The sequence below is a fragment of the Jatropha curcas genome, chromosome 2, assembly GCF_041381405.1.
Source record: "Jatropha curcas cultivar XTBG-Jc1 chromosome 2, XTBG_Jcur_1.0, whole genome shotgun sequence".
NCBI classification, from domain to species: Eukaryota; Viridiplantae; Streptophyta; class Magnoliopsida; order Malpighiales; family Euphorbiaceae; genus Jatropha; species Jatropha curcas.
The window spans coordinates 6,194,831-6,214,531 of NC_143152.1; the positions used below are offsets into that span (position 1 = coordinate 6,194,831).

The 19,701-nt window shown below is 30.4% G+C and overlaps 3 protein-coding genes and 1 long non-coding RNA gene across 4 annotated transcripts; 3 read left to right on the forward strand and 1 right to left on the reverse strand.

Annotated features, from left to right (window-relative positions):
• The first annotated feature begins 2,822 nt into the window (after positions 1-2,822).
• On the forward strand, positions 2,823-4,338 carry LOC105635906 (tropinone reductase-like 1). Its single transcript, XM_012219040.4, has 2 exons — positions 2,823-2,960; positions 3,384-4,338. Exons 1-2 carry the CDS (start codon positions 2,923-2,925, stop codon positions 4,186-4,188), a joined length of 843 nt encoding a protein of 280 aa, XP_012074430.1. The 5' UTR covers positions 2,823-2,922; the 3' UTR covers positions 4,189-4,338.
• A 1,225-nt stretch (positions 4,339-5,563) lies between these two features.
• LOC149498137 (uncharacterized) lies at positions 5,564-7,110 on the forward strand. Its single transcript, XR_016319801.1, has 2 exons — positions 5,564-5,632; positions 6,921-7,110. It is a non-coding gene; the product is annotated as an uncharacterized LOC149498137 (long non-coding RNA).
• A 5,466-nt stretch (positions 7,111-12,576) lies between these two features.
• On the forward strand, positions 12,577-13,875 carry LOC105635867 ((+)-borneol dehydrogenase 1). Its single transcript, XM_012218989.4, has 2 exons — positions 12,577-12,700; positions 12,965-13,875. Exons 1-2 carry the CDS (start codon positions 12,660-12,662, stop codon positions 13,758-13,760), a joined length of 837 nt encoding a protein of 278 aa, XP_012074379.1. The 5' UTR covers positions 12,577-12,659; the 3' UTR covers positions 13,761-13,875.
• A 2,773-nt stretch (positions 13,876-16,648) lies between these two features.
• On the reverse strand, positions 16,649-18,686 carry LOC105635869 (secoisolariciresinol dehydrogenase). Its single transcript, XM_012218991.4, has 2 exons — positions 18,528-18,686; positions 16,649-17,690 (listed from the first exon to the last, which is right to left on the reverse strand). Exons 1-2 carry the CDS (start codon positions 18,560-18,562, stop codon positions 16,895-16,897), a joined length of 831 nt encoding a protein of 276 aa, XP_012074381.3. The 5' UTR covers positions 18,563-18,686; the 3' UTR covers positions 16,649-16,894.
• Positions 18,687-19,701: the final 1,015 nt, after the last annotated feature.

Below are 19,701 nucleotides of genomic sequence, written 5' to 3' on the forward strand. Positions count from 1 at the left end.
GGTCCATCTCAGGCTATTGTATTTTCCTAGGTAGCTCCTTAGTCTCTTGGAAATCTAAAAAGCAGTCTACCGTTAGCAGGTCTTCAGCTGAAGCATAATATAGAAGTATGGCAATCATTGTATGTGAGCTTCAATGGATTTCCTATATCCTTTAAGATCTTCAAGTTCCTATCCTCCTTCCCATTTCTTTGCACTGTGACAACCAGGTTGCGCTTCATATTGCTAGCAACTATGTCTTCCATGAATGCACGAAGCACATAGATATAGATTAGATTATTTAATTGTACAGCTGTCAACATATAATTGGTTATATACGCATAGAAAGTCAAAATAAGCAGTTACTTCACTTTTTTTTTAATATATAACGAAAAGATATTCTTGATTCTCATTTTCGATTGTACTTACCCAAGAACATGAATACAGTTTACAGGTTTTTCTCATTCTTCCATCTTCGATCTCATTGCAAGTCTATTGAAAAATATTACTTAATTAGACATTAAAAATTCATTTATTTTATCTCTATTTCTCACTTTTTTATAACCTTTTTATAAGTGTGTTTTCCGGAGATTGAAGTTATGATCTCACTCTTATGGAGATTGAGATCATTTACCACTCCAACCAACATCTTGTTAGTTTTTATAACTTTTTATTATTTCAATTATTTTCTTTTAAAAAAAAATCTCAAAATATTCTTACAATTTTCTTTCTATTAAAAAATAAAATCAACAAAAATAAGTTGAAATAAAATTTAAAAAAGGAGATATACATCGAGAAATAAATGGAGTGAAAAAATAAGCAATTGAAGAATAATTTGTTTCAATATTCTCGAAAAAAAAAAAAAGAAGAAAGAAACTACTAACTACACCTGATTGTAAAACATTTATCAGTTACTTGATAACTGAAAAATGAAGTTAGGATGCTGGAATATAAAATGGACAAAATTCAACCAGTAGATTTATAGTTATATCTTGAATAAAAATACTAAATTAGTCCATGAACTTTTTCAATTACTTCAACAAGATTCAATAGATTTTTTTTTTCCAACTTAATCCACTCTTGAATATCTAATTTTGAGCTAATTGAGTCCAAATTTACCACTTGAATCAAATTAGAAATATGATGAGGTAAGAATCCATGAGGTGTAAACATGTGATATGAGCTTACTTAGATTTGGATTAACCAACGCTAAAAAATTATTACTAATCAATTAGCTAGCTTAGCACCTTTATATATCATTTGTGAATTTGGCAATGCGGATCCTTAACAAAAAGTGTGACATCTAATTATAATAATCGATCCTGTTTCACTTTAATATTTTAGGATTTTTAATTTGGGTTTGGACTTATCTGTTTTCCATTCTTTTAGTAACTGAATCTTAAATGAGAAAAAGTGGGCATGCACTGGATTTTCAAGCTGTGGGCTATATTGGACTCAATTAGTCCCAAATTAAAAATTGGATCAAAATGAATATATTGAGCCGAATTGGTCCAATTGAAAGTTTTAAAACTAAATTGATACTTCATCTCAAAATAAATAAGAGAAACTAATAGGCCTAAAAGTGCGGAGATATTCACAAGAAATCTAGTGCACCCGTATAGTATTCGACTTGGACATTGATACATCTAATAGAATGTACAAATATCATATTCTTTTTGTTATAATCACGAAGGTGAAATTCTCCTTGAACCGTAAAACATAAAAGTTTTTTGCTCTCCCAGCAAAATGCTTATCAAGAATTGAATTATCATTTTTACGGAGATTGAAATCGCTTATTATTCGAAGCAACATCTAGTAGGTATAAGTATCATAATTTTGATCATATGAGATGCTAAAACCCGACCACTATACATAAATACATAGAAAAACAGAATTTGTCAAGAGTCATATATTAGAGTTGAAAACAAAATATGTTTCCGAAACTGTAAGTCCTGACCAGAATTTTAGCTTTGAATGATGAATTGTTCTCGAGCATAAAATATGCACGTCTTTGACTTGACCTAACTTTGCACCTAATTATTTCACACTTTCAAATTATCATGAAAAGAAGAAAAGAAAAAGGGAAAATGGGTGAAAGATATAGAATTTAAAGTAAGCAGTAATATAATGTAATCGATATATTTTTATTATAAATATTATTTTAAAATATATTTGATTACCGCATATTCAATATAATTCTATGACCATTTGCTTACGAAACGAACCCTAAATTTTTATAAAATCCTTTTCTTTAAAGATATTCAATTTACCAAAAAGACTATTAGAAATTTAAATTATACATTTTTGAACTTTTATTTACAAGTTTGAAATTTTCTTAACATGATATTAGACTTATATCAAAATCCCCCAATGAAGTTTAAAAGATTATAATTGTGTAGAAGGATGGATATATCAATGAAATTAAGTTCATAGCTGTCATTTATGATATGCACAAAAGTCAAATTACAATACCCAGTTTGATAGAAAGCAACAAGAGAGTTGAATTTTCTAATTTTTCTCCCTTGTAAAACTACACGTGCCTACCCCATTTGACATAACAATTTTGAGTTGCTTTGATGGTAACTATAACTTCTTGAAGTGAGTAATTAGACTTTGTGAATAAATTCCAAGATTTATAAGCGTTTGATTAATTTTTTAATTTTACTTTTCCCATACTCTTGGCTTCCGCTAATATGTACACAATCTGACCAAAGATTTAGTCCTGATAATAAATAATATATATGTGACAACCTAGAACCTTTTCTAAATTATTATTATCATTATGTCATGAAATTATTTTTATTTAATTATTTTAAAGAGTACAATATCTCTTATAAATACCATGATAACAATTGAAGAAATCCCAATTCACAAACCAGTCCTTTAATTAGTTTTCTGGCCTCTTGTTCCTCACCACATTTGTACCAATTCCAATTCCTTAACGACATGGCTAGTGATGCTACTGCCACAGCAATCCATAAAAGGTATGGAGTTATAACCTAACTAATGCTATTAGCTACTACTATAATGTCGTTTTAAAATTTGTCTTATCAATTTATCATTCCATTTTTGCTTATTGTATTAGAGTATATTCATATGGGTCAAGACAATATATTCTTAATTACTTTCATGCATGGTAAAGTACACTTGAGTTGGATAGATAACTTCTGTAAAGTCAAAGAGTTCTATCTGTAGAAATATATTTACGGAAGGAACGTTTATGAATCCTACTACAAGATTAATCTCATATTTAAAAAGAGTCATGAATACTCATGGAAAAAGCCGGAAAAAAAAAAAAAAGAAACTTTCATGTAGGGGATTTTCTTTCTAATTTTCGTTCAACACAATTCTCTCTTACAAATTTCAAATCATAAGCTTAAAAATATATATTGACTCCCATTCTTCAGGTTAGAAGGCAAGGTGGCGATTATAACTGGAGGTGCAAGTGGAATCGGAGCAAGCACAGTTCACCTTTTCCACGAAAATGGAGCGAAGGTTGTTATTGCAGATATCCAAGACAATCTTGGGCATGCCCTTGCTAGTAAGCTAGGCAAAAACGTTAGTTACATCCACTGTGATGTGTCCAATGAAGAAGACATAATCAATCTTGTAGATACAACCATATCTAGACACGGAAAGCTCGATATAATGTATAACAATGCAGGAATTATGGAAAGGCCAGGAGGAACAATTTTAGATGCTAAAAAATCAGACCTAGAAAAAATTCTAGGAGTTAACCTACTCGGTGCTTTCTTGGGAGCCAAACATGCTGCAAGGGTTATGATACCACAACGCAAAGGTTGTATACTCTTTACTACAAGTGTTTGCACTTTAATTTCTGGGTTATCAACCAATTCTTATGCAATTTCAAAACATGGAATTTTGGGGCTGGCAAGAAATTTGACACCCGAGCTTGGCCAATATGGTATAAGAGTAAATTGTGTGTCACCTTATGGTTTGGTTAGTGGCACAAGTTATGAAATTAATTGTAGTGAAGATGAAAGGCATAGAGCAGAAATGTATTTGAGCGAAATGGGTAATCTGAAAGGGCAGATTTTGAGAGCAGATTGCATAGCCGAAGCTGCTTTGTATTTGGCTAGTGATGAAGCATATTATGTTAGTGGACTTAATCTTGCTGTAGATGGAGGGTTTAGTGTTGTGAATCCTACTATGCGTTTGAAGGCTTCAGCTTCTCCAGTGTTGAGAAATTAGTATATCTTATTTGATCTTTTATATATATACTCTGCACTGTAATAAGTGAACTATATGTGATATATAGTTTCTGTTGAGCTATTAGAAAATACGAAATGATAAAGAAATAAAGCCTATTTCTGAATTATATTGAAGTCTTTTATTTTTTCCCCTTTTTGTTTGAATTTGAATGGATGCTGATATTGGTAAACTTAAGCACTTCCATTGCAAAATTTATTATTTAAGTTGCTTACTACTATATCTTTGTATTATTTGAATATCACATCACATGTATCTTTAATTCACTCAAAAAGAATAAAAACAAATTTAAATTAAATTGATATGATTAATCAATTCAGAAAAGATTTTTGGCTCATAAGTGGTTTTGATCTGGATCATAAGTGGTTTTATAATATCTAATGTCGATAATGTTGTCAAATATTGTGCATTGAAAATTGAATTTAAAATATATATATTTACTCATATATCCTTGAGAAACACATTAAATTGTCTTTGTAAAATGTGTGGGGCTAGATTACATTACATATAATAGAAAAAGTGTCTGATATGCAAATATTACAATTAATTCTCTTTGAAAATCATTTTCATTCCATATATACATGCTTCTTTGATTTTTTTTTTTTTTTTTTTTTTTCTGATTCGAAACAGTGTAATGGAGCATTAAAGTGTATGACAAAATAGAGCAGTGCAGAAGTGGCTATAGACGATGACGGAGAGAGTGGGGGCTGTAAGTGGGCCACCGTCCAGGTATATACATTTTTTAGTGCACTTGTTCAAATAATTTTACTTAGAAAAAATTACAGGAAGATCCCTGTGATTTGTGAAATATAATTAATCCGTCCCTATCTATTTTAAAATATATCAATTTGTCCATATATTTTATTTTCGTTACACTGCTAAGTCTTTCTGTCCATTTTCTGCATCTTTTTCATTAAGTAAATAAGAAAATACAGAGATTAAAGGAGAGATATTAAAATATTATTGTAACATCCTCTTGAGTTGAGTCGGGTTGAACCAAACCTGGTTGGGGTAGAATGGATGATAAGTGGACTTATTTGCATGGAAAGTTTAGGACTTGTTTGCCTCCAAACATATAGCTTGGGTAGTAAGTTGTAGCCTTTGTATATTTGAAGTACCAATTAGAGAGTTTACACAGCCAAATCACTTCTTCTAGAGTCTACCCGTTCCTATCATTTTCACTTTCCTATTTTTACGTTTTTCATTTTCTTCTTACGTTTCCCTTTCCATTTCCTTGCACTTTTCATGCAAGTTACGCAGTAAGTCCACTCCAAGTAAGTAGAATTCCTTGAAGTTATATGTTATTCACTCTTTAATTGAGTTATATTGGAGATGAGTTATGAGAATTCTTGTGTATAGGGGAAGAAAGTTCCAAAGTTGCAGAAAAGAGAAGTTAAAACAGAGCCCCAGCTTTGTGGCAAGACAGGTTTGATATCTCATGTTGTCTACTATTTTCTTTGTATGTAAATTGTGTGGTGTGTTGCCAATGAGATGATATGTTGCTTGTTGTTGGGTGGAAGTACTGGAAATGATGTGAAAACAGGGGATGAACATATGAAGCGGAAACAGAGTTTGCTGGAAATGTTACCAGCAACTTCATCTTGATTTTGAACCCATATAATGATGGAATTAGGAATTGTCATGGAAGAGTTATTTGTTCCTTTCTGTGTTAGCTTTACATGGGCTTTTGAATCATTCAATTTGGAGTTAACTATTGAGAGTTATGGCCAAAAGAACACAGACTGCACAGAATCACGTCGCGCGCTCGCGCATACTGGAAAGCAAGTCGCGCTCGCGATTTCCTATTGCGCGCTCGCGACTTGAGTCAGGTAGCTCTCTGACTCTCAAATGGCACAACTCGCGCTCGCGACTTTCACATGCGCGGTCGCGAGTTTGGCCAGAAGCTCTCTGACTCTCAGTGTGCGCATCTCGCGCTCGCGAATCACACAAGCGCGCTCGCGACTTCATCTCGCGCTCGCGACTTGTGCTGCGCGGTCGCGACTTGTGCTGTGACCCTCTTTTGCCTTTCATTTGCTATGTAATCACATTCCTTTGCTCAACATGCATGCATCCAATCATTTTACAACAAAAATACAACATAAGAACATGGATTAAAACAACATACAAGCATTCATATGATGTGAAATCAAATCAACATGATGAGTTATGATGTTGTGACACTATCTATGTGCTATTGTATTACATTGTAGTTATGCAGTAAGCTCCATTGAGGTTAGGTAGAAACCATGTAGATAAGGCTATGTCGCGACATAGAATAGCAGATCTGCGCCCCATACAGTTTGGAACTCCGGCTACAGGCCGTTGAGTGGATATGATTAAACCGTGCGGTGCGAATCCGGTTAGGGGCACCAAAACGGACAATATTGGCATAGGCGAATCCGGTTAGGGGCCTATAGCATACAGTTTTACCCAGTTTCATACAGTTTATCTTATCACTTCGGTTTCACTATAACCTTATGGAGCCATACAGATATCGTAACTAATATTTAATGAATCATGCAGTATAATACACAACAAGAAAGATCATTCAGATAAAATGAAGGTAAGATGATATGTGTGATTATCTGTACCTTATGTGTTTACATGATTGTTAGTTGGCTCTTTGTACTCATGTATGCATTTAATTGTTACTTGATATGTTGAGATATCCACTGAGCATTATTTGCTCAGCGAGTTACCTGTTTAACTCGCAGGTTTTGAGACTGGTCCATAGAGAGTCCGCGTACAACTGCTGCAGTTCATCTGTAGAAGACTCGGTCTTCAGGGTAGAAACTCATTTTGTTTTTCTTTTTATGGCATGTACAGGGCACACAGTTGGGCCCATTTCATTTTGTAAACTTGTATCATGTTTTGTAAATATAAATTACATTATTTTTGGAAACAGTACCAGCATGTTATTATATTCAATATACAGTATGTTTTCAGCATGTCAGACCATACAGTCAACCAGTTTGTAGCATCTCGACTCGGTGCATTCGGGTTTACGGGTGGACTGAGAAGGGGTGTTACAATTATATCAAAAAATTATAATATAGTCTCTATAGTTTGAAAAGTACAACTAATCTATCCCTATATTTTTTAAAATAAAAGAGGTATTTTCTTCATTTCATAAGGTACTTAACGGAAAAAATGCAAAAACTGGATGGAAGAACCTTATAGTCTGACGGAAGTAAAATATAAGGATGTTTTAATCTATTTTAAAAAAGACAAGAACGGACTAGTTATATTTCATAAACTACATGGACTGTATTGTAATTTTTCCTTTTTATTTATAGTGTATTGGTATTGGACTCTAAGTAGTCAAGTCAATGATTGGAGCTATAGCAAAATTTTTAATACACTTAGTATTTCGCCTCTACAAACTATTTTTTATTGCTATTTAATTTTAGTTAAGTTTGATTTTAATTTTAAATTTTGGTTTGATATCCTTTTACAAGTAAACAAAAATTCATGTAAATATTAAAATGGTATTATAAATTCGTAGTCAAATTGTTTATTAATTAAAAGCTTTAAAATTCTGAATTCATCGGATAAATACATGATGTTTAATTTATTCAAAGAGAAATAAAATTAAGTCATACTCAAATTTTATTTAATTGAGATATCCTAATTGAAATTAAATTAAGCCATACTTAAATTTAATTTAATTGAAACCAAATACTCTAATTGAATTAAATTAAGTCACACTAAACTACATTGGTTTGATTTTAAGACTTATAATGAATAAGATAAGCATTAAAGGGGAGAAGATAATCTTTCAAAAGATTGGCATTTTACAGGAATAGGTATTCTTTTTTTTTTTTTTTAAACCAGTCCCTATTACCAGGGACTGTCTAATCAAATTTAGAGTTTAGTCACAATTAAGGCTCTCTGTTCCTCCCTAAGTGTGTTTAGTGGGGATCGAAGTCCTATTAAAACCAAGAAATATAGGCCTGACTGCCATCCACACCAAAATAAATGGAGTTTTTTGAAAAAATCTGCTAGTGGAGGAATCCGAATGCTCTTCTTACATAACTAATCAGACTTGCCAACTAAATCACAATTTGTAGGCAATAGGTATCCATTTTGAAGTTAGTTTCATGTGGATAATTCAATTAGATTAAAGAAAATGATAGCCACCTTATCAATATTGTACTTCTTGTATATTAATAATAGAGTCATGTACACATATTATCGATAAAAAAAAGTTTAGCTGACGATTTACTATCAAAATAGAATTAGACTTGTCTAGAGTGCGCAGTTTTTATGTGCTCGATTGGATTACTCTGATTTTTCTTTATTGGGATTTGAACCATTGCTCATTATCATCATCCTCTAGACCTTCATAGTCCTTTCCTACTACTACTGGTTAATTTATGTTACCATATCATGTCCCCCCCTTTCTTCCTCTTTCTCATCATCCACATCACTGGAAGGCAAGTGGATTCTCACATGCAAAAGAAGATGCCAAAAGAGTTTTGTCCAATCACTCTCGCGGCTTTAAGACGCTCCTCACCCTCTATCATCTCCTTTTTTGTTTTTGTTTTCTTCTCTCTCTTTAGATCTGACAAATAAACTGAAAAAAAATATATATTAAAAATGAAGTGGTAATAAAAATTACAATATAGCAATTGAGTGAAGTACCATATGAACTTTGTAGAAAAACTTAAAGACTTACAGAAATTGATTGTAGAATATGCGAAAAACATATCTAGGTGTAAGTACACTATCACCAAATCGTCAGTATTCTCTTTAATTAAATAAAAGCAAAAAAAAATAATAATAATAGAGGATTTTAACAAGCATGTTTTTTTATTTTAGTTTATACTACTCCGTGCCTTAACCCGTTGGGCTAAATCTAATCATGCTTGTATTGTGCCAGGCTTATAAGGGGAATCCGATGCCAGGCTTATAAGGGGAATCCGAGTCATTCCATTTAGGCCAATTCCCATTAGTACAAAATCGTTGCTTCTCTCACATTGAAAGTGACACAATTGATAAGTATTAAATAATCAATAAAACATCCAAGATGACTTGTTCGAGTGGTTGAAGCACATTACATCTCATCTTGGTAATGATTTTAGGATTGAGTTGTGGAGTTAGCATCTTGGAGGAGGGTTTTTGACAAAATCCCTAAAAGGAATTAGTCTCTCATCTTTTGGAAAAAGATAAAATAATGCTATTAAAATAAGAGTAGTACTATTTGGCTTCAAATAACAGATATAACCTTGAGTGGTTTTTAAGGGATAAATAGATGGAAAAGAAACTTAATTTTGGAGGAAAATATATGCATTAAATACTTGTTTCCACAATTAATGATTTTACTTTATTTTATCATATAATTAATTATATATGTTGTTGAAAATGACGACGGCCATCAATTTTTAACTTAAAAATTATTTTTGGCATCATCATGTTTATTGGTCACGGTTAATTTGATTCAAGCTAATCAAAATGGTTTATACACTTAATAAAAATATTAAGCCTGATATAGATTCTATAAGGATTGAACAATGCCGAAGTAATAATAAACTGGACTGGCAATTAAACCGGTATTATGACCACATCAAGGTTGGATCGGATTGGACTGGTTCAACCGGATTCTTAATTTTTTATTTTTAATATTTTTACATAAGTGTACTTGTGTATATATGTATTGCAACAAAAATAAATTTCAACCCAGTTTTCTAAAAAAAACATTCGGTTTTTCCAAAAAAATCGGTTTTTATTAAGAAAATCTGATTTTTTTTCCTAATTTTATCAAGAACGCCAAGTTTTTATCACCGATTCAACCTGATTTCCCCAAAAAAATTTAATTTTCTATTCAGAAATCGGTCCAACTTGATAATCGAACCAAACAACTTGATTTCAGTTTAATTGGTTCGACTAGTCAGTCTGATCCAATTCCAATAATGTTATATATAAATATCCTTTTAATTTATTTGAGAGGATACGAAATCCTAGCATATGAATCCTTTTAATAAAAATTTTTAAGTCTAAATTCTATATAAAAATTTTAACCAAAATATGGATTCTACCATTTTTCATGCCTAATTGAAAATTTTTTAACTTGACTAAATTTAATTTAATTATCGTGTGATCAGGTGCAACTTTAACTAATTGTTACTTAATCTCATTCCAATTTGGTTGTCTTAATTTAATTTAGTTCTAAGTAAGGGTTAATCAATCACTACTTCATTTAATTTCAATTATTTAATTTAATTTTAGGTGTGACTTAATTTAATTCAAATTAGATTGTCTAATTAATTTGATTCAAGTGTGACTTACTCAATTGTTACTTTATTTAACTTTAGTTTAGATATCTTAATTTAATTTGATTTTTTTAATATAATTTAATAGAGTATAAATTAACCATTCAAGTTTAGGCGGCGGTGGTAGTCGACAATGGTGGTGGTGGTGAACAGTGAGCGGTGGTGGTGGCTATCAATGATTAATAAATCAACAAAATATGAGTTTATAAGGTTATAATAAGCTTGTCAAAGTTCAGAAAATGTTTTACGCTCTTGAAGATGGGAAGTCATTTTCCTTAAAAATGACTTAATTTTCCTATTTAACTGGGAAAATATTTTCCATTGAATTATTTTTCGATATTTTCAAACAATGAAAATTTGTGAAAAATATTTATCTGCAAGTTAATACCTTGTCTGGAGCTATTAAATGATGAAAGAGAAATATTTGAAATTCAAATTTTAGATCTCTATCCGTCGTCAAACCTACAAATTTTAAATGAGGAAAAAAAGGACATTTGACTTTCTAAATTTGGACAAAAATATCATCTTAAGTGTCATATTCTGAATCACCGTGAGAAAAAAATATCTTCCCTCAAAATAAATGTCATACGTTTACTCCATCTCTTAGTTGGCAGACTATAAATGTTATACATTTATATCAGCAGAAAAACTGTAAAGTTAGTTGGAATTTATTTCAAAGTTTGAAATCAATAGGTTCATCATCGGTCTATCAAAAAATAAAAGTACTCAGAGCTAGTATTCCAATATTCGTTGGTCATGTACTTTCTAATTTTTGTTAAACGCTTTATGGTATTTTTAATCTATTAGATAATTCAATTTACAAATTACATATATTAAAACGCTTTAATTTCAAAATTATTTTATTGAACCCTCCCTCCTATACGTATAAAGTTAGTTGTTCAATATTGAATAATTGTTTTTCCGAACCAATTTTACAAATCAAGTGTGTAACGAGTTAAATGAAGCGTTTAATATGTGCAATTTTATAAATTAAAGTGTTTAATGGATTAAAATAAAAGTTGAAAGTACTGTAAAATTTTTTACAAATAGTTCAAGGCATGAGAAAATGAAATGGAGTACTACTTTAATGATGATGCTTTTATATGAGATAAAATTAATATTAATTTTTCCGTACAATTATATGAGGAGTTTTTAATTTAAAAAAGATAATTTAGAAGCTTTGTATTTTTAGAAAATTAGCGTGTTCTAAGTATTTTTTTTAATTTTTATAAAAAGATAATAATACAATGAAAGGAGTATGTATTTCGCTTTTTTTTTTTTTTTTTAATATATTGACTTTGAGGAGTTTGTACTAATCTCGTAGGTGGTAGACTATAAATGTTATACATTTATATCACGGGATGGAACATTAAAAATTTAGAGTTGATTGGAATTTGCTTCGAAGTTTGAAACCAACACGTTGCACTAGGTGTTAAAAAATGAAGATCGAATCACCTTACTTATGGGTAAAAGTACCCAAAATATTTATTTCACTAGTCATCACGATGGAGAGCTAACTCTGCAGATTACATGATAAGGAATAGTTTTCTCTGATTCATTAAATTAGTGAAAATATTTAAATTCAATAAATTAGTGAAAATATTTATGGTCGAGAGGATTCGAACTCAATAACTCTTACTTTTTACATAAGTGAAAAGACCAATAAAACCACGTTTGATTGACATTTTTAATATTCTTTGATAATTTACTCTTAATTTTGTGAAACACTATATGACATTTTTAGTCTTTTGAGTAATTCAATTTATAAATTACATTTATTAAACATTTTAACTTACATAATCATTATATTGAACCCTCCATCCGATAAATATAAATTATTAACTTATTTGATAGTTATAAAAGTTATATTCCCTCAATCCCAAAATATAAATCTTTTTTTTTTTGCCTTTTTTTGGACTTACCAAATTGGTAAAAATATTTATAGTCGACAATTCTCACTCTTTATATAAGTGAGAAGACTAACCAAACCAGACCTGATTTGGCAAGTCGTTTTTAATTTTGTTTAGAACTAATTATTTAATTATAAAAATATGGATAAAATTTATATCTGCAGGTCCCTTTTTCTCTTTCGTTTGGTGGTTGCTGTCCTATATATAAATCACAGATATGCAACGAAATTACGCGCACAAAAAGAAAAATAAAACCTCTAAACAGTGAGTTATGGAAAGCATGAGCTCTGCTTCAGTATTATCCCAACAAAGGTAACCTAAACATATCTCACTATTATTTCCCTTCCCTGTCCTTTCACTGCACTTATCTTTTTGCGGTTTTTTTAATTTTCTATAACCTGTTTTTCTTTTAAAAAAGTTTCTTTTAATTGAAACTCATTTTTCATTATGTCAAGATTTTTTTAGAGTGCTTTTCAGTGCATCCAATAAAGAATAGTAGCTTTCACCTTTATCAACTTGATTAATTTCATATAAAGATATAGAAACATTTTAATTATCTTGGCATTCCAATTTCAGGTTGGCAGGGAAGGTGGCTATCATAACTGGTGGAGCAAGTGGAATTGGAGCAAGTACAGTAAAACTATTCCATGAAAATGGGGCCAAAGTTGTAATTGCAGATATTCAAGACAATTTAGGAGAAGCCATTGTTAGTAAGCTTGGTGGTAATAACATCTCCTACATGCATTGTGATGTTGGAAAGGAAGATGGCATCATCAATCTTATTGATACCACAATTTCCAAATATGGAGAACTTGATATTATGTATAATAATGCAGGAATTATAGATAAGCCATTTGGTAGCATTTTGGATAGTACAAAATTAGAATTAGACAGATTACTTAGCGTAAACTTGATTGGTGCATTTCTTGGAGCCAAACACGCAGCTAGGGTTATGATCCCACAAGGTAAAGGTGTTATATTGTTCACTTCTAGTGCTTGCACTGCAACTGCAGGAGTTTCAACAAACACATATGCGATTACAAAATATGGGATTTGGGGCCTTGCAAAAAATTTGGCAGCTGAATTAGGGCAACATGGGATAAGAGTGAACTGTGTTTCGCCTTTTGCGGTGGCGACCGCCATAGGTGGTGGAGAGATTTCTGAAGAAGGAAAAGGTATATTTGAAGAAGTAATGGGTGCAGTTGGTAATCTTAAAGGGCAGATTTTGAAGGCAGAGGATGTGGCAAAGGCTGCATTGTTTTTGGCTAGTGATGAAGCCAATTATGTGAGTGGACTTAACCTTTTGGTGGATGGAGGGTATAGTGTTGTTAATCCTACTATGAGAAATGTTTTATTCCCTTCCAACTTATGAGAAATGCTTTTCTAGTAAGATGTTATTAAAAAACTCGTGAGATGTTTCTAATAAGATATTATAATGTAAGAAGTTTAATCAAATAAAAACTTATTGATATCTTTCTCTGTTTTTATTTTATCATTTTATGACTTAATAACAAATCTATCAAGCCAAGGAAGAAACGGACAAACTATAAGCTGTGAATAGTAGCATTACTTAGCTTAACTTTGTAAATAGTCAATGTACTTTATTTATCTTAGTCAAATATATTATAAAGCAAACTGATGTATATATATGCATTATTCAATTAATGAAAGCAATTAAGAATCATTTTTCCAAATACATTGTTTGGTAACAAAATCTAATTTCAATTTTCCGGCTTTAATTTTAGAATTTTACATAATTTTAATTTTCTGATGTAATATGATTTTATTTCCCAAATCATTCTAAAAGTTTTTTTTTAAAAATTATTACTTTTTTATGGGTGTAACTAAGTCTTTCCAACTTTTTAACCCATATTCGGTAAAAATAGTTAATTTAAGTAATTATTAGATATCCTAATAGCATTTCATCAAATATTGAAGGAGTAATATTTTCTTCATGATATTGTTGGCATAGCGTATAGGAGAGTATGTAATAGTTAGTATGTTTTCTTCTTTCTTAAAAAAAAAAATAAAAATAAAAAAAGAGTAACTTTTCATAATCTGTTTCACCAAACTCTAAATACTAACATAAATTTTATATCAGGAACGCTATAGATAATAGAAATAGTGTTTTAATTAAATCAAAAGACTAAATATTATATTAAATGTTTTTTTAGTTAAATGACTAAAGGTCTATACTGCTCGGCAATATTAGTTGTTTTCATCGTTGTTAGTTGTTAGTAGTTATTAGCTATTACATTAGGAATGTTCGGCGAAATAGTTATTTGATTAGATACTTAACTTAAAATGACAGAAAAAAGATATTGCTTGTTCAATTAGCTGAATTTGGGGGGAAAATTATGGATATAATTGTCAAAGAAATTTAACTAATTTTTGTAAAATGCTAAATGTTAAAGCATTTCATGTTTTATATAAAAATCTGCTTCAACCTCTAAACGCTATTGTAAAAACTATCTTACGGAAGATATAATTAATAGAGAAAGAGTTTTCTCTTAGTCAAAATGCTAAAAACTAGTAGCTCAAAAGGTATTGTCGAATAAGCCTAAGTATTTTGATATATATATATATATATATATATATATATATATATATTTTAACCATTCGATAGTAGAAAAAAAAAATGACGGTGCAAAAATTGGTTAACTAAAAAAAAACTTTAAAAAATAGATATAGCAACAAAATTTGCTATATGGAATTTTAATTTGTTTTTTGAATTTATTTTATTAAAAATTTTGAAGTTAATTTTTGAATTTTAGGATAGATTTGGTGTTAAGCTACTATTGTTTAAACTGAAATTATGAACTTTCTTTAGCTTTCTGATCTTGTCTTCGTGTAAGGTTTGTGAACAAGCCTATTGAAGCTTGCGTGTAAGGTTTTTATTATATAATTCACTTGACTATTTGATGTAGATAGCTACAATTCGTGATAAACTGATAATTTTATTGAGGTTGATGGAGACTATTAATTTGGAATACGAAGATTCTGGTTGCAAATTTAGAAGATATTTCTGCTGTAACGGCGATAAAACAACGAGAGCAATCAAGTTTACTTTAATCACGTCAAAGTGTTTTTTTATGTGTTTTGTGTTTAGTTAAAAATTTATTGTAATATTAATTTTTCTATGATTTTTGTTTTGATTTTGAAGAACAAATTCATTTTGTTCATAATAATATATTTCTAAGCTTGATTTGAGTTAAATAGATTATAAGTATCATAAACAGGATAAGTGAGCTATGCAGTTTTTTTTTTTTTTAACCACATGACCTATTTAATTAAATAGATTACATATTTAGTATTTCTGTCAACTGCTTAATTTTCATATCGTACCAGTATTCAAAAATTTGACAAAATTATCAAATTGGTTGGTTTGACTAGAGTCATGTCGCATATTAAGTGAATTTATGTCAAACCCGACACGCCAACCCGTGACACCTCTATTAATTCTCTTGTTCTTTCATCCAAAATTTTCATTTTATTGTATATACCAAAGAAAAGGTAGATATAAAAAAATATTTTCATTTTTATTTTTATTTCTATTTTGGTTAGGCAATTGCATTTGGATGGGGTAAGTAGACCAGGAAAGTGCAATTTTTTGAAAAGTGTATAAAGTGTTTGTATTTAGTTTGCATTATCATTTATACTTTCTGGAAGTAGATCTTACACAAGGGAAGTAAGTTCCTGAAATATGGATAGGAAAGCTGCACTTTCTTAGCTAAGTGCAATTAATTTACTAATTTATCCTATTATCTAGATATTATTGTAATTTGTAGTTTAAGAGCAATTCACTTGATTTGCATACCAAACACATAAAAATTATACTTCGGAAGTGGGAATTATACTTCTCAATAATTGATCTTCTAATTTTCTAATTGATTTCCGATTATTGGTCAAATTTACTCCTTTTCTCTAATTATACCTTATATTTTTGCGTTAATTGTTCAAAATTTTAACATGAAGTTGAACAAAGATCACACACTTGGAAAAAAAAACTATATTTTCATTTCAATTATCAGGGAAAAGCTAAAATTGAAATTTGAAGTTATTACAAATATATTTTTAATATAATCTATGAGTTTGGATTGAAATTAATTAGGTTCAAAGAATTTTTTTTTCTTCAAGAATATATTTTTATTAAGAGTTGAAAACCACAAATTACAAATACATCAAAATCACCATAAAAGAGTTCTATTAATATCTTATTAGTATTTTCAACATATTATTTAAAAAGAAAACAGAGAAATAGAACAGTTCAAACAGTCATGTCATACAAATACTATTAATTAAGCACATGGTGCACTGAAGAAGCTAGGGGGCTGGCCCCGCCGCCCGCCCCCTCCTAATTAAAATTTTTTTTAAGAATTATCTCATAAAATTTTAAATATTTTTTTACTTTTACCCTTTAAAATAATAAAATTTTCAATTTTAACCCCTTTAACTCTTGAAATTCTTTTTAGACCCCTAACTTTAATTCCTCGCTTTCTTCCTCAGTCACTGGTGGTCAGGTGGGTACTGAAACAATTGAAATGATGGATTATGAATACTAAATCCTCCATCTATTGCTAGATTATGACCATTAATATATCTACCCTCATCACTAGCTAGATAAAGTGCAGCATTAGCAACATCTTCAGCCTTTAGTGTCACACCTTTTAAACTAGCAAGTGAATCCATCCAATTCTCTAGTCCCTCATCATCAAGCCCTACAAATTTCGTCGCTAAAGGCGTAGCAAGAGCATATGGCGACAAGCAATTCACCCTAACACCAAATTGGCCTAATTCAATTGCTGCATTTCTCGTAAGTCCTAAAACAGCATGTTTTGAGCAAGTGTATGCATGAGAGGCTGCAGCACCGACAAGTGAACTTATACTAGCTGTACAAATAATGCTTCCTTTACGCGCGGGAATCATAACACGGGCAGCGTGTTTAATCCCGAGGAAAACTCCGGTTACGTTAACGCTAAGAACGCGTTCAAAGTCTTCCTTTTCGTTGTCGATTATGCGGGGTTTATTGGGATCAACAATTCCTGCATTGTTGAACATTATGTCTAGCTTGCCATAGGTAGCAACTGCTTTGTCAACTGCATTTTTTATGTGGGCCTCATTTGTGACATTGCAATGGACATAGGTAGAGTTTGATGGGCCTAGGGCTTGACTAACTGCTTGGCCCAATTCATCTTGAACATCAGCAATCACTATTTTGGCTCCATGGTGAGCAAAGACTTTGGCGGTGCATTCACCGATGCCGCTAGCGCCGCCTGTGATTAGGGCTACCTTTCCCTCTAACCTGCATTTTTTTTTTTTTTACAAAATAAGTGAAATATTACGTCATTGCGTCATTGATGATGTTATACTGCAATACCCATTAATTGATTATATATTTATATTAATTCGGAATATGTTTAAGCAGATTTTAGTGGTTTTTTGTTGCATATTTTATTATAATGAAATAAATTAATTTAGCTGATAAAAAAAATTTTAAGTGATTTTTTTTCATCTAAATACTATTTTTTATAGTGTTTCTATGAATATAGAGTATAGACTAACCTTACAGCTTAAAATAACATTTTATAAAAAGTTAACCACGTGACTGAAAAGCTATTTAAAACCATTACTAATTTTTAAATACTGTTAAAATAATTAACAACTATCTAAACAATTAATCCCATGTAACAAATTCTTAGTAAAAATAACAATAATGTCATGAAATTAATTTCAAAATAAAAAGGACACGAGGTTACGCGAAAAAAATGTACAAAATTAAATTAAAAAAATAATAGATCCCATGACTCAATCCAGGTGAAAGTATATGTTTCCTATTTACTTTGTGTGACAAGGTTGTAATCTGGACCAAATTACCTAAATTATTTATCAAGTTAATAAAATTATTGTTCAAAAAAAAAGTTTAATAAAATTATCTTTTAGTCTCTCAAATTTCAGTAAATTATATTTTAACTCTTAAGTTTTAATTTCAAGGTCTGCCCTCATATCACATGAGTTCCAACAAACAGAGAAAGTCTTTTGTTTTAAAAGCTCATTATGATCATCAACAAGAAAAGAAATACAAAAGCTTATAGAAATGGAAATAAACAGATGGAAAGAAAATTGTAAGATCGTGACTTACCTTCTTGCAACAGCTGAGATAAATGAAGCTGCCATTTTTCCTCACAACCAAGTACAGAGAGAAGCCTGTGAAAATATAGTATAAGAAATGCAAACTAAAGAACAGCTAAGATAGAAGACAAAAGTTGCGGGAGAAGGAATCTTATAATGGTGATGCTTTGCTTTGTAATATATATATATATATATATATATAAGAAATCGTTATTTCTTTTCTTTTATTACATCGTTATTTTTATAATCATTAAGTATTTTTGTAATTTAATTTTATTCTCTCCCCCTATGACTATTTTTTATGTGTTTGACCGATACGATAGGTATCCATTTTGAAGTTAATTTTTCGTGGATAATTCAATTAGATAAAATGATAGCCACCTTATTGTGAGCCGCCTTTGTTGAAAAAAAATATATATATATATAGTTTAGCTCAATTTCACGTGGGGAGATGAGCTTTTGAAGGTGTTTGAATTGGCTATAAAAGGAAGTATATTTAGATTTTTAAACACATTAAAAATACTTGAATGAGTTTTATATTAGGGATTTAAAGCAAGTCTTTTGATATTCCTTAGAGTATAAAATATTTGGAGTGTTTTGAGGGTATCGAGTAGAAAAATATTTTATAATTGTAGTCGTAACAATTTGCCGCATAGTAAATATTTTTCTTGATTGTCGTTTGGCAACGACAGTGGTTTTTCTTCACTTGGAGAGTTTTCCACGTTAAACTATTGTGTTATTTATTCTCTTTAATTTCTCAGTCATCATTTTATTTTTCTCATTTATTCCTGTTTGAAGTCGGTCCGAAAGATGGAAAAATAGCGAGTTTTCCAACACTTATCAATATTGTACTTCTTGTATATTAATAATAGAGTAATGTACACATATTATCGATAAAAAAAAAAAGTTTAGCTGACGATTTACTATCAAAATAGAATTAGACTTATCTAGAGTGCGCAGTTTTTATGTGCTTGATTGGATTACTCTGATTTTTCTTGATTGGGATTTGAACCATTGTTCATTATCATCATCCTCTAGACCTTCATAGTCCTTTCCTACTACTACTTGTTAATTTATGTTACCATAATTATCATGTCCCCCTTTCTTCCTCTTTCTCATCATCCACATCACTGGCAGGCAAGTGGATTCATATCCACATCACTGGAAGGCAAGTGGATTCTCAC

What these genes read in the sequence shown, in the direction of transcription:
- LOC105635906 (XM_012219040.4), top strand. Translation starts at nt 2,923, where the DNA reads ATGGCTAGTGATGCTACTGCCACAGCAATCCATAAAAG. An exon ending in GCCACAGCAATCCATAAAAG is followed by an intron (nt 2,961 to 3,383) that starts GTATGGAGTTAT and finishes CCCATTCTTCAG; the next exon opens with GTTAGAAGGCAAGGTGGCGA.
- LOC105635867 (XM_012218989.4), top strand. Translation starts at nt 12,660, where the DNA reads ATGGAAAGCATGAGCTCTGCTTCAGTATTATCCCAACAAAG. An exon ending in TCAGTATTATCCCAACAAAG is followed by an intron (nt 12,701 to 12,964) that starts GTAACCTAAACA and finishes TTCCAATTTCAG; the next exon opens with GTTGGCAGGGAAGGTGGCTA.
- LOC105635869 (XM_012218991.4), bottom strand. Translation starts at nt 18,562, where the DNA reads ATGGCAGCTTCATTTATCTCAGCTGTTGCAAGAAG. An exon ending in ATCTCAGCTGTTGCAAGAAG is followed by an intron (nt 17,691 to 18,527) that starts GTAAGTCACGAT and finishes AAAAAAATGCAG; the next exon opens with GTTAGAGGGAAAGGTAGCCC.